This window comes from Haematobia irritans, chromosome 4 (genome assembly GCF_050003625.1).
Source record: "Haematobia irritans isolate KBUSLIRL chromosome 4, ASM5000362v1, whole genome shotgun sequence".
Classification (NCBI taxonomy): domain Eukaryota; kingdom Metazoa; phylum Arthropoda; class Insecta; order Diptera; family Muscidae; genus Haematobia; species Haematobia irritans.
The window spans coordinates 82120582-82136216 of NC_134400.1; the positions used below are offsets into that span (position 1 = coordinate 82120582).

The following is a 15635-nucleotide window of genomic DNA, read 5'->3' on the forward strand; positions in this document are numbered from 1 at the left end:
GTTTTTTATTCCACTATTTCCAATTTCCGTGTGATATTATCAACTGTAAAACGCACTTTTTCTTCTTCTTGTACTTTTCACTTTTAATAAGTTGCTGCCTAACGATTTTGTCCTCCTTTTACAATTTCAATACCTACAAATATAAAAAATCATAAAACATTTTTGTTGCAAAAGGTTAGCGTCACTGAATATTACCTGATAATTGAAGATTCCAAAATGAAGACAAATGAAAGGGTTGTTATTCTGCTGATGTTTTCTTTCTTTATACACTATCACGAACATTGATAGATTTATTTAAAAAAACGAAAATTTTTCTCACTAATTTAAAATAACAAATATTTTATATATTTTATTTGTTATTTATTATATTATTTTACCATATTATTTTTTAACAATCTCTCCGTATACCAAAACAACGCGATTCCAACTAAAAAAACAACCGACGCGAAAATATATCGATTACACCCACGCGCAAACAAATCGATTACGATGACAGGTATCGATTACAGGTAGACAATAGAAATTTAGGAAAATTTCCTATATTCTAACAAGTGTGTTTCCTTAAGTTTTGAAAGGATTGCATACTTCTTAGTACGAATGAACTAAAATATTTTTCTATGCCAAGTGTTGTTCGTATGTATGAAAAACTTTCTATTATAAAGGAAGTCGCAAGTATCATTTTATAAGAAATTTTACTAATTTTGAGGAAACTTGGTTTTAGTTCGGTTTTTGTTTATTTTTACGAATGCTTTGTTATCGGTGAATAAAATTTTCTTTTTCAGTAGTAAATTCTTATACCCAGCGAAGAAAATAGTATGAGTAAAATTCCATGCCTTATTCTAGTTAATGAACTATTCCTAACTGCTTAAAGTTTAGGATTTTTTTACTGAAACGAGTAAATTTTATTATTATTCACAAAAATTTACCTTAATGGAAATAAAATGGATAAACTATATTGATGAACATTTTTTCCTTTAGTTTCGAAGGCACTTTTTTCTGGGTGTAATTGTATGTCTAAGTTATGTTAGAACAAAACGAAAACCAAATTCTTTAGTCTATAGCATAATTCAGAAAAATAAAATATTAAAGATTTTTTATAATAAAAATAATAATTTTATAATAAAAATAAATAAGATTTTGGGGGCGCAATATATACATTTTTTGATTGACATTTATTGCCAATATCAATTATTATTTTAATTGAATCAATCAAATAGTTGATTGATTTTTGTCGCAAAATTAATTAAAATTTTAATTGATTCAATTAAAACTGTGATCGAATTTTATGTCAAAAACCAATCACTTTTTAATTGATTCAATTAAAACTGTGATCGAATTTTATGTCAAAAACCAATCACTTTTTTAATTGATTCAATCAAACAATTATTTGATAGCGCCAAAGACATTTTTATTTGTTTGAACGGTGTGATTTTCGTAGAAATTAGGTAGAATGCATTCCATATATTAGTTAACATTTTCCTATATTTATGTACCTTTATTCTACAGAATGAAAAAATTTAACTGAATTGAATGCATATATGGAATGATTTTATTAAACTTTTTTTATTCATTTGGACAAATCTTACATATTTGTGGTAAACCTTTTACTTCAAAATTATTACCTTCGTTTTTAAATACAGTTTTATTTATTTATATAGGCATTTTTTCCTTCAATAAATGACATGTTTTATTAATATATAAAATATATTTATTTAGAATCAACAGAATCGACTGGCCTTGAAATATTAGTTTACTATTCAAATGAACGCTATTGGCGCTCAACTTTCTTCACTATGAGTCCATTTTAACTTAAAGAAGCGGTTACTTTTTTCTGGGTGTAGATTTCCAATAAATCAGCCGCCTGAAAGTAAACAGAATAATTCGAATTTAATTTTGTTCAATTAAAAGTTAATTTTTTAAACATTACCTGCATAGAATATCAAGTTCATTTCTTAGTTCCAGGTTGCAGATTTATAATCTTTTGCAGTTGTTACCTTTCAGCTTAAAAAGGTGTATTAAGGAGCTCGGTAATTTTATTTTTAGTAACAATTCCTTTCCTGAACTTTCCTAAATTTCAACACATTGAAATCGTCTATTAAAATTTGAACCAATCAAAGACAAAAATAATGGCAAAGCAATGTAATATTTGGTATTAATTTATGATACTTTGCAAATTCTGGAAATAGAAGAAATTTAAATGGAAAATACATATTTTTATTGTTTTCGGATATTTTTCATATTTTTAAATCCAAAAGAAAGAACATTTTTATCATTACATAATTCAGCTCATTAGTTTATATATCAGATATACTGCTCTCTACTTGGGTTCAAACTGAAAAAGACAGGTAAAACAAAAATGCAATTTAATGCCAACGCTACTTCGCAACTTCAATCTTCCAACAAACCCACACCGCTCTTGGAGTGAAAAAAATTTACAATTTTAAAAGATCAATACGGTACCCACCTTTTGATTGCAAATATATTCTTATATATTTGATAAAATAATGGAGTAGATGGGATTGATTTGTCAATTTCACGAAATAAAATTGCGCACTAAAAGAAATGAATAAAAAATATAATATTATAGTCCGTTTAATTTAAGCAGGCTTCAATGGAAAACGGTATTCATATTTCACAATTGCTTAACTTTAATAAACGTAGATTGTTTTCCATTTTTACAATAACACAAAACACAGGTAATTTCAAATGCGTTCTGCCATATATTTTTTCAAACCTTTACCACGTGGCCATTTGTTGTTGCACACTTTATTTATTTCAACCCTTTGCTATGATTTGTTGTTGCTTTCAAAATATTTATGCACACATTTCGAACGCAGCAGACATAATGTCGCCAATCCTCTTTTTCAATTTACGCGAAAAACAAAAACCAACCGTCCGTTACAAGTTACTTCCACAGACAGATCTCTCAATTATACGTTGTTGAATAAATACCCATTGTCTTGTTCTCTTTTCTCTCTATCAATCGCTCAAAATTATTCAATTTCAATCACAAAGGTGATTGGATCAATCACATGTGTAATTGGAAATGGAAATTTTTTCAATCACGTTTGTAATTGAAAATTATTTCCGAAGTGATTAACAAATTTATTGAATCATTAATATTTTAATTGGAAACGTTACATATATCAATAATTTTTTTAATTGGTTTTTATTCGGATTTAATAAAATAGTTAATTGAATCAATTAACATTTTAATTGAATCCGTTTCCAAGTTCAATTAAGTGTTTACTTGAAACAAGTATATACGGCCGTAAGTTCGGCCAAGCCATGCTTATGTACCCTCCACCATGGATTGCGTAGACACTTCTACTGAAGACTGTCATCCACAATCGAATTACTTGGGTTGCGGTAACACTTGCCGCTGGCAAGGTATCTTAAAACTTCCTAATACCGTAATATATACCACGTAGTCCATACGTGGTATATATTAAACTAAAAAAAGTATATATTAAACTAAATACATATATAATTAAGTCTGACAAAATTATCTATAGAAACAAAATGTTAACAAAAGTTTCTATAGAAATAAAATTTTGACAACATTCTCTAAAGAATTAAAATTTTGACAACATTTTCTATAGAAATAAAATTTTGCCAAAATTTTCTATGGAAATAAAATTTGACAAAATTTTCTGTAGAAATAAATTATATATATAATTATGGACCGATGCGGACCAAATTTTACACAGTTGTTAGAGACCATATACTAACACCAAATTTCAGACGGATCGGATGAAATTTTCTTCTCTTAGAGGCTCCGCAAGCCAAATCTGGGGATCGGTTTATATGGGGGCTATATATAATCATGGACCGATGTGGACCAATTTTTGCATGGATCGGATCGGATGAAATTTGTTTCTCTTTGAGGCTCCGAAATCCAAATCGGGGGATCGGTTTATATGGGGGCTATATATAATTATGGACCGATATGGACCAATTTTTGCATGGTTGTTAGGGACCATATACTTACACCATGTACCAAATTTCACCCAAATCGGATGAAATATGCTACTCTTATTAGCTCCGCAAGCCAAATCTGGGGGTCCGTTTTTATGGGGGCTATACGTAAAAGTGGACCGATATGACCCATTTGCAATACCATCCGACCTACATTAATAACAACTACTTGTGCCAAGTTTCAAGTCGATAGCTTGTTTCGTTCGGAAGTTAGCGTGATTTCAACAGACGGACGGACGGACGGACATGCTTAGATCGACTCAGAATTTCACCACGACCCAGAATATATATAAAGGGTGATACGGTCAAAATTTGGTCAATATAAACTTGACGTATTTCTTTCAATTTTGCATTTAAAAAACCTGAACACCCCTCATTTTGAAGGTGTGTGTGTGTGTGTAGAATGTTGCTCCTATTTTGATTTTGGAATTCACTCTTCAGTTGTCAAAATGCCGTCCAAGCAAGAAGAGCAGTGTATCAAAATTTTGCTCGCGCATCCCGAAAATCCGAACTACTCGCACGCAAAGCTGGCAAAATCGCTAAAAGTTGCCAAATCAACCGTTACAAATGTAATTAAAGTGTTTGGGGAACGTTTGTCGACAGCCAGGAAGTCTGGATAGGGGGGAAATCGAAAACCGGAAGCCGCTGAGACGACAAAGAGAGTTGCCGGTAGTTTCAAGCGAAACCCTAACCTCTCTCTCCGAGATGCCGCAAATAAGCTGGGTGTATCGTCTACAACCGTGCATCGAGCCAAAAAACGAGCCGGACTATCGACTTACAAGAAGGTAGTGACTCCAAATCGCGATGATAAACAAAATACGACGGCCAAAGCGCGATCCCGGAGGCTGTACACGACGATGCTGACGAAGTTTGACTGCGTGGTAATGGACGACGAAATCTACGTCAAAGCCGACTACAAGCAGCTTCCGGGACAGGAGTTTTATACGGCAAAAGGAAGGGGAAAGGTAGCAGATATTTTCAAGCACATAAAACTGTCAAAGTTCGCAAAGAAATATCTGTTTTGGCAAGCCATCTGTACCTGTGGCTTAGGTTAGGTTAGGTTATGTGGCAGCCCGATGTATCAGGCTCACTTTGACTATTCAGTCCATTGTGATACCACAGTGGTGAACTTCTCTCTTATCACTGAGTGCTGCCCGATTCCATGTTAAGCTCAATGACAAGGGACCTCCTTTTTATAGCGGAGTCCGAACGGGGTTCCACATTCCAGTGAAACCACTTAGAGAAGCTTTGAAACCCTCAGGAATGTCACCAGCATTACTGAGGTGGGATAATCCACCGCTGAAAAACTTTTTGGTGTTCGGTCGTAGCAGGAATCGAACCCACGACCTTGTGTATGCAAGGCGGGCATGCTAACCATTGCACCACGGTGGCTCCCTACCTGTGGCTTGAAAAGCAGCATTTTCATATTCTTCCCGGACTGTCAACCAAGAAATTTACGTGAAAGAGTGTTTGAATAAACGTCTGCTGCCTTTCCTGAAGAAACACGGTTGTTCCGTACTGTTTTGGCCGGATTTGGCATCTTGCCATTACGGTAAAAAGGCCATGGAGTGGTACGCCGCCAACAACGTGCAGGTGATTCCCAAGGACAAGAACCTTCCCAACACGCCAGAGCTCCGCCCAATTGAGAAATACTGGGCTATTGTCAAGCGGAACCTAAAGAAGACCAATTGCCGTGAAGCCCGGCAATTCGGATTTGGAAAAGCGAAAGCCTAACTGAATATTTTTCCTGAATTTTATACTAATTGAACTTGAAAAAGAAATTTAATTTGATTTTTTAAATAAACGATTTCACCGATTTACACGCGTTTTCCCTTGACCAAATTTTGACCGTATCACCCTTTAGCCTATATTTGAAGCATTTTTATCTTAAATTTAAAAATTCAATATTTCAGTTGAGTTAAAGACGGTTTCTTTAAATTAAAAATGTTTTTCTTTATTTTAAGGAACATTTGCCTTACTTCAAAGATCTACAACTTCAACAGAGGGACGCAAAATTTCAAGATTTGTGTCCTGAATTTAATGAAAAAATTTTTTGAAGCAAGTATGATAAACTTTCTTTTAATTAAAATGTCATTATTTGAAAGAATTTTGTCCTTAGCATTGTGTAAATTGAGTCCTAAAATTTAAGATACATAATCTTCCATATTAGGTCAATATTTTTTTTCAGTGTAGTCAATCAATATAATACCTTTGAAGTTCCAAAAAAACCGTTGCCATAACCTTACCAGTCGATTGAACTGTTTTTGCCTTCTTTGGGGCACTTCCTCCAGCTTCAGTCCATGGTTTGGATTGTTATTTGTCTCTGGAGTATAGTGGTGGATCCATGCCTCATCATCAGTTATGAAACGCATGGTAGAACATATGCAAGCAGCTTTTACTTTTTAATATCCTCTGTCTTCTTCTTAATTCGGCATAAAAGAAGTAGCCAATGATTGTATGGGCTCACCGATAATCTGTCTACAATGATTATTTTTTTTTTTGTAATTGATTTAGGATTCACGGATTCACCTTTAAAATGAGATTCACGGAAAGTTTTATGTTTTCGCATTAATCGGAGTTTTGGAGGATTTTTATCCGTCTTTACCAACCAATTGCTGCCTGAAGAATATTTGGGAGCTATATCTAACTGTGAACGGATTTGAATAATGTCGAACAGATAATGTAAAAAAAAAAACAACAATATTTTGTTTGTAGCGAATATCAGAATGTAAACAAAACAAAAAACACGGAGTGGCAGGTAATGTAAAAAAAAAATTGGAACCAGAGTTAGGGTTAAAATCAGCTGTGATGTTAACAATCAATACATCATTAAGTAAACAACTCGAATGCATTGACGTTATCAGCAGAACTGCATTCATGCAAAATAATGTCTGTAATGACGCAGGTTACTCGTAATAGGAAAAGTAGATCTCTTTTCTATTACAAAAATGTTTTCGCAATATTTCAAAAATTCAAAGGTCAAAATCCGTTCCGATAATTTAGTGGGGTGGAACTGCTTTGATTGGCCTTAAATTAATGGGAATTTAATATAGATTGGAAATATCGCCAATTTTCTCTTCCCGTTATTTGTATTTCTTTTAAATTAGCAAACAATTTCCAATTTTGCAAACTGTGATATTCTTCCATTCTACCGTTTTCGTAGAAGCGTTGCCAAGCCCAACGTAGTTCAGTAAGCTCTAGCACTGTTTGGAACTTCAATGGCTTTAGTCCAATCATATTTTTCGATATGCGTTGCATCCGTTCTCGCGATATGTTCAGCTCACGAGCAAGTTTTCTACCATTGTTATTCGGATTTCGGCCTTCACTTTTCGCGGCAACGAGCAATGATACGAGAAAAAAAATGATTTATTTACATTTAAGTTCTAACGAGAACTACTTGTGATTTTCCAGTCAAATATATAGCAATCACATGATCACGCTTGAATTCTATCACTAATAACCTTATTTCTGAACACAAAGGATTAAAATTATTTTGCAAGCTTGTAAAAGATAAAATGAACTGTCACTGTACACAAAAAATTACACTGGTTTATAGTAGGTATTACCTCGTGTGAAAATTGAACTATATTATACTTCACATTTTTTAGATTTCCACAAAGCGTTGTTAAAAGCAGGAAAATTTAATTTACAACTCACGATATTACACCCTCTCATAGAAGAAAAAATGAATTAAAAGTAAAGTAATTGAACTTATGTGTAATGTCATGTAATGTATACCCACGTTGAGTTCATAACATGGTTGAGACATACTTCACAAAAGAAATATATCATTGCGGTGAGGAAAATTTCGAAACAACAAAATAAAATTTAACTAATTAATTTAACCAATGTGGTATCAAAATGGACTGAATAGTCTAAGTGATCCTGATACATCGGGCTGCCATCTAACCTAACCTAACTAATACAAACAAATGGTTTGCAATAAAACTAAGTTAAATTTAGCGTTAGTTTAACTACGGATTTTTTTCAGTATGGAATAAATCTGTAAGCTGTCAGGTGAACGATTTAGAAATAACGAATCTCAGTGAGATGGTTCAGCAGAACCATCTCATAGAAAAAAATCATTAACGATGTGCTCATTTCAAAACGATCCGTTGAATCGACGCACATGTGTCAAACGGAGAACTGACGGGGTCAATCTGTCCGTCCAGAAATCGTGAATGCCCGTGGACGAAACCCTGAACATTCCGTTTTAATTTTTCGTGAACGTTTCCATTTCATTTTGTTAGCGTCCGTTCACGATTTTGGAACGTTATTTTTTCTCTTAGGATATGCATCTAACACGGGTGCTTGGCAAATGTCGATTTTTGCCGTACGCGGTTTTTTATTGAGTTTCTTTAGGTATATAAAAAGCCTATAAGTGCGGTCAGCGTTGCCGTTACTGGTTCTAAAGAGCCAAATCGGTTCTTTTCTGATATTGGGTCTTTAATTTTTCGCTCCAACTTCAGCACTTTTACATTTTGGCTCATTTTTAGGCCATCCACAATCAAAAGGGTTAGGTTAGGTTAGGTTAGGTTATGTGGCAGCCCGATGTATCAGGCTCACTTAGACTATTCAGCCCATTGTGATACCACAGTGGTGAACTTCTCTCTTATCACTGAGTGCTGCCCGATTCCATGTTAAGCTCAATGACAAGGGACCTCCTTTTTATAGCCGAGTCCGAACGGCGTTCCACATTCCAGTGAAACCACTTAGAGAAGCTTTGAAACCCTCAGAAATGTCACCTGCATTACTGAGGTGGGATAATCCACCGCTGAAAAACTTTTTGGTGTTCGGTCGTAGCAGGAATCGAACCCACGACCTTGTGTATGCAAGGCGGGCATGCTAACCATTGCACCACGGTGGCTCCCATCAAAAGGGTTGTGCTTGTAATAAGTGCCGATGATCTTAAAATTTCTTAACATTGCCTACTGAATTGTAAAGGGTGAAACGGTCAAAATTTGGTCAAGGGAAAACGCGTGTAAATCGGTGAAATCGTTTATTTAAAAAATCAAATTAAATTTCCTTTTCAAGTTCAATTAGTATAAAATTCAGGAAAAATATTCAGTTACGCTTTCGCTTTTTCAAATCCGAATTGCCGGGCCTCACGCTTGACACCTGCCATCAGATTTTGTACAGCCACCTTGTCCACCTTCTTCGCCGCAGAAAGCCAGTTTGCCTTGAACTGCTGCTCGTCCTTGGCAGTTTTTTGGTCTTCTTTAGGTTCCGCTTGACAATAGCCCAGTATTTCTCAATTGGGCGGAGCTCTGGCGTGTTGGGAGGGTTCTTGTCCTTGGGAACCTCCTGCACGTTGATGGCGGCGTACCACTCCATGGCCTTTTTACCGTAATGGCAAGATGCCAAATCCGGCCAAAACATTACGGAACAACCGTGTTTCTTCAGGAAAGGCAGCAGACGTTTATTCAAACACTCTTTCACGTAAATTTCTTGGTTGACAGTCCCGGAAGCTATGAAAATGCTGCTTTACAAGCCACAGGTACAGATGGCTTGCCAAACCAGATATTTCTTTGCGAACTTTGACAGTTTTATGTGCTTGAAAATATCTGCTACCTTTCCCCTTCCTTTTGCCGTATAAAACTCCTGTCCCGGAAGCTGCTTGTAGTCGGCTTTGACGTAGGTTTCGTCGTCCATTACCACGCAGTCAAACTTCGTCAGCATCGTCGTGTACAGCCTCCGGGATCGCGCTTTGGCCGTCGTATTTTGTTTATCATCGGAGTCACTACCTTCTTGTAAGTCGATAGTCCGGCTCGTTTTTTGGCTCGATGCACGGTTGTAGACGATACACCCAGCTTATTTGCGGCATCTCGGAGAGAGAGGTTAGGGTTTCGCTTGAAGCTACCGGCAACTCTCTTTGTCGTCTCAGCGGCTTCCGGTTTTCGATTTCCCCCCGATCCAGACTTCCTGGCTGTCGACAAACGTTCCCCAAACACTTTAATTACATTTGTAACGGTTGATTTGGCAACTTTTAGCGATTTTGCCAGCTTTGTGTGCGAGTAGTTCGGATTTTCGGGATGCGCGAGCAAAATTTTGATACACTGCTCTTCTTGCTTGGACGGCATTTTGACAACTGAAGAGTGAATTCCAAAATCAAAATAGGAGCAACATTCTACACACACACACACCTTCAAAATGACGGGTGTTCAGTTTTTTTAAATGCAAAATTGAAAGAAATACGTCAAGTTTATATTGACCATCGGATTACATAGAGCCACCATGGCGCAATGGTTAGCATATCCGCCTGCATACACAGAGTCGTGGGTTCAAACCCACTTTCGACCAAACACCAAAAAGTTTTTCAGCTGTGGAGTATCCCCTCTCAATAATGCTGGTGACATTTCTGAGCGTTTCAAAGATTCTCTAAGTGGTTTCAGTGCAATGTGGAACACCGTACCATATAGTTTTCAGAAGTCCAAGCTGGGAATCGGTTTATATGGGTGCTACATATAATTATGGTTCGCAACGAACAAATTTTTCATGGTTATGCAATACACGCCCTAGTGGACTGTGTGTGTGGTAAAACTTGTATTACAGAAGTGCTGAGAGTAAATAAACCACGTGCAAGTGGGAAATATATGAGGGAAAATACAATTCGTCTTCTGTAACATATATCAGGATCATATAGATGGTTCCAATTGTATTTAGCCAAAACCTTGAAAATTCGATTTCTTTTATTTGGTATAATTTTCTTAAAATGCACGAATTTAGAAAAAGCGTTTAACTGGAAACAATTTAAAGTCCTGCTAAAATAGGATATTTCATTCTCCCTCTGTCATGAAAAAGATCCTCACACGTTTCAGTTGTTGTTTCCAAAATTTAATATGTTTTAGTTGTTATTAGCTTGTTATAAAAATCCGTAAAGTTTTGCAATTATAACAAGCATTCTATAAGACAAATGTTTCTTTTTTCTTTTCGGGGATAGTAAAGAGAAGTGAAAAAAGTTCTTTAAAATAAATTCCTAATAAATATAATTTTTATTTTTTTTTTTGTAGGAAATCAATCGTAGCAATCGTCGTATTATGAAACAAACATTTGTCTCCGATGTTCTGCAAATTCCGGATCATATAGCTGAAGAAGAAAAAGAACTGAATACAACTGTATTGTCACCAACCAAAACTAAAGAACCAACGACAACAACACAGCATGCTTTTGATAGTAATTCAGATGACGATGAAGATGATTGGGAAAAAATGTACGACGATACCGGCGAGTGTATAGATCCCAAAATTATGCAGGAACTAGCTGCTTCTGTAGGAAAATGCAAAATAGAATTGCCAAAAATGGATTACAGCGTAAATAAATAAATACTACAAATGGTACAGTTAATCTAGAAACATTAATCTTTCAGGCCTTTTTAACTAAACAATCAATTTTAAATGATGAGGAATTTCCACACGTTTTGGAAGTGTCGAATTTTCCAGTTGAATTCAAAAATCACGATCTGCTAATGATTTTCTCTCAATATAAAGAATCTGGATTTGATATTAAGTGGGTTGATGATACTCATGCTCTAGCAGTGTTCAGTAGTTCTCGTATCGGTAAAAAAAAAATTATAAATGTATGCACATAATAGTCGTTCATCATATTTTTCTACTTTTATATAGCTGCCGAAGTTTTGACAATGGGTCATCCGTTTGTTGTTTTGAAACCATTAGCAGAAGCCACACTCGAATCTCGCGTAAAAGCAAAAAAATGTGCGGCTTCGTTGCAACCGTATCGTCCCCGCCCTGAAACTTGTGCAGCTTTAGCTCGACGTTTAGTGACAGGAGCACTTGGAGTGCGCCTGAAAACTGCCGCTGCTGAGAGAGAAAATGAAAAGCGTGTATTGCGGGAAGCCAAAGGTAACTATATATCCTACATTTACCTCCGATAGTATTTCTCCTGATTTCAACTTCTGTGTCGTATATGTATATATATTTTGAGGTGCGAAAATTAAAAAAAAAATCAGTAATTTTGTCAGGTTTAGAAGAGTTAAATATGCGAATTATTCCTGAGAACGACAAAATGCCATTAAACCCATTTTGCGAAATTTTAACCTTTATTCGTCGTTCCACAAAATTTTAATAAATTGTTAAATGTATGGTTTTTGTTAAAAGATAATGTCGCGTAATTTTTTCAGGTTTAGAAGAGATAAATATGCGAATTATTTCTGAGAGCGATAAAATGACATCGAAGCCAGTTTGTGAAATTTTAACCTTATTCGTCGTTCCACCTAAAATTTATAAAATTTAAATAATTTGTTAAATGTATGGTTTTTGTTGAAAGATAATGTCGATGTTTCTTACAAGCATACACATGTACATTAGAAAATTGTCCTAGTAAGGAATGCATTCCATAGCATTCGATTTTGGAAAGTAATTAAAAAATCTCGTTTTATACTTTTAAAACGTTTTTTTATTAAAAAATGAACATTTAATAATTTCATTCAGCATTTATTATTTTGTTCATACTATAATTTCGTTAATTATTTAGCAAGATTTAATTTTTTTATTTTTCTTTAAACAAATTAAACAAATTAATTAATTGTGCTGATGCCAGTTTAATCACTTTTTTATTGTATCACATTTTCATTTACTTTTATCAATTAATAATATGTATAAGGAATTACTTTCCTTAAATTGAACACCTTGAATTTAATGTTTACCTTAATAAAGGGTGATTCTTTTGAGGTTAGGATTTTCATGCATTAGTATTTGACAGATCACGTGGGATTTCAGACATGGTGTCAAAGAGAAAGATGCTCAGTATGCTTTGACATTTCATCATGAATAGACTTACGATCTGCCACAACGTCGAATTTTCAGTGAATGGGCCCTAGAAAAGTTGGCAGAAAATCCGCTTTTTTATCGACAAATTTTGTTCAGCGATGAGGCTCATTTCTGGTTGAATGGCTACGTAAATAAGCAAAATTGCCGCATTTGGAGTGAAGAGCAACCAGAAGCCGTTCAAGAACTGCCCATGCATCCCGAAAAATGCACTGTTTGGTGTGGTTTGTACGCTGGTGGAATCATTGGACCGTATTTTTTCAAAGATGCTGTTGGACGCAACGTTACGGTGAATGGCGATCGCTATCGTTCGATGCTAACAAACTTTTTGTTGCCAAAAATGGAAGAACTGAACTTGGTTGACATGTGGTTTCAACAAGATGGCGCTACATGCCACACAGCTCGCGATTCTATGGCCATTTTGAGGGAAAACTTCGGAGAACAACTCATCTCAAGAAATGGACCGGTAAGTTGGCCACCAAGATCATGCGATTTGACGCCTTTAGATTATTTTTTGTGGGGCTACGTCAAGTCTAAAGTCTACAGAAATAAGCCAGCAACTATTCCAGCTTTGGAAGACAACATTTCCGAAGAAATTCGGGCTATTCCGGCCGAAATGCTCGAAAAAGTTGCCCAAAATTGGACTTTCCGAATGGACCACCTAAGACGCAGCCGCGGTCAACATTTAAATGAAATTATCTTCAAAAAGTAAATGTCATGGACCAATCTAACGTTTGAAATAAAGGACCGATGAGATTTTGCAAATTTTATGCGTTTTTTTTTTTAAAAAAGTTATCAAGCTCTTAACAAATCACCCTTTATAATAATTATCTCTGAATTCCCATTATCCGCCATTGAAGTCTATCGTACAGATTCAATCACAAAATTAATTGATCCAATTAATTTTTTAATCATAAAAATGATAGTATCAATCACAGATTTAATTGGGTATCAAAAAATTTCTTGATTAAAAAATTAATTGATTTCAAAAGCAAATTTCAATTTAATTGATTTAATTACAGTTTTAATTGTTGTTGATTGCAAAATTCAATTAATTTTTTAATTAAAAACGAAACTTTTTAATCGCTATATTATATTTCATAATTATATTTCTATAACTATTTTTAATAATTTTTAGTTTGATTTAAAAATTCATAATTTCAATTTCTTTTAATTAAGATTTAAAAAAAATATCCAGAATTAAGTGTCTTACTCTTCCGAGTTTGATTAAAAAGTTAATTGTATCAATCAATTTTTTAATTTAAAATTTAAAAATGTCAATCATTGACTTAATTGACTTAATTTTTCTAGTTCGATTAAAAGGTTAATAGTATCAATTAATTTTTTAATTAAAAAAGTTTTCAACTTCAATCAACTTTTTAATTTGGAATATTTTGGTAATATTTTTTTCTGTGTAGACATAACCTGGCAATCCCAGGACTACATACAGAAAGCTTTCTCTCAAATAGCATCCTAGGGATATTTTCCCTTTCTATATATCTAACTATATCCTGATATTCTTTTCAAACCCACTTGCGGTGCATCATTGTCCTGGGTTAGTTGCAACGCTCCCAATACACTAAAGGGTGATACGGTCAAAATTTGGTCAATATAAACTTGACTTATTTCTTTCAATTTTGCATTTAAAAAACCTGAACACCCCTCATTTTGAAGGTGTGTGATATTGATTTTGGAATTCACTCTTCAGTTGTCAAAATGCCGTCCAAGCAAGAAGAGCAGCGTATCAAAATTTTGCTCAAGCATCGCGAAAATCCGAGCTACTCGCACGCAAAGCTGGCAAAATCGCTAAAAGTTGCCAAATCAACCGTTACAAATGTAATTAAAGTGTTTGGGGAACGTTTGTCGACAGCCAGGAAGTCTGGATCGGGGGGAGATCGAAAACCGGAAGCCGCTGAGACAACAAAGAGAGTTGCCGGTAGTTTCAAGCGAAACCCTAAACTCTCCCTCCGAGATGCCGCAAATAAGCTGGGTGTATCGTCTACAACCGTGCATCGAGCCAAAAAACGAGCCGGACTATCGACTTACAAGAAGGTAGTGACTCCAAATCGCGATGATAAACAAAATACGACGGCCAAAGCGCGATCCCGGAGGCTGTACACGACGATGCTGACGAAGTTTGACTGCGTGGTAATGGACGACGAAACCTACGTCAAAGCCGACTACAAGCAGCTTCCGGGACAGGAGTTTTATACGGCAAAAGGAAGGGGAAAGGTATCAGATATTTTCAAGCACATAAAACTGTCAAAGTTCGCAAAGAAATATCTGGTTTGGCAAGCCATCTGTACCTGTGGTTTGAAAAGCAGCATTTTCATAGCTTCCGGGACTGTCAACCAAGAAATTTACGTGAAAGAGTGTTTGAATAAACGTCTGCTGCCTTTCCTGAAGAAACACGGTTGTTCCGTACTGTTTTGGCCGGATTTGGCATCTTGCCATTACGGTAAAAAGGCCATGGAGTGGTACGCCGCCAACAACGTGCAGGTGGTTCCCAAGCACAAGAACCCTCCCAACACGCCAGAGCTCCGCCCAATTGAGAAATACTGGGCTATTGTCAAGCGGAACCTAAAGAAGACCAAAAAACTGCTAAGGACGAGCAGCAGTTCAAGGCAAACTGGCTTTCTGCGGCGAAGAAGGTGGACAAGGTGGCTGTACAAAATCTGATGGCAGGTGTCAAGCGTGAGGCCCGGCAATTCGGATTTGAAAAAGCGAAAGCCTAACTGAATATTTTTCCTGAATTTTATACTAATTGAACTTGAAAAAGAAATTTAATTTAATTTTTTAAATAAACGATTTCACCGATTTACACGCGTTTTCCCTTGACCAAATTTTGACCGTATCACCCTTTAGTCTCACAAC

The 15635-nt window shown here is 35.4% G+C and overlaps 1 protein-coding gene across 4 annotated transcripts in view; it reads left to right on the forward strand.

Annotated features, from left to right (window-relative positions):
• Window positions 1–15635, forward strand: part of LOC142233605 (uncharacterized) — a 130511-nt gene that overhangs the window by 87007 nt on the left and 27869 nt on the right. For all 4 annotated transcript variants that reach the window (XM_075304595.1, XM_075304596.1, XM_075304593.1 and 1 more), the window contains 3 exons: window positions 10989–11288; window positions 11345–11534; window positions 11601–11837. In XM_075304595.1, the coding sequence (XP_075160710.1) occupies window positions 10989–11288; window positions 11345–11534; window positions 11601–11837 (727 nt within the window). The remainder of the gene's footprint in view (window positions 1–10988; window positions 11289–11344; window positions 11535–11600; window positions 11838–15635) is intronic.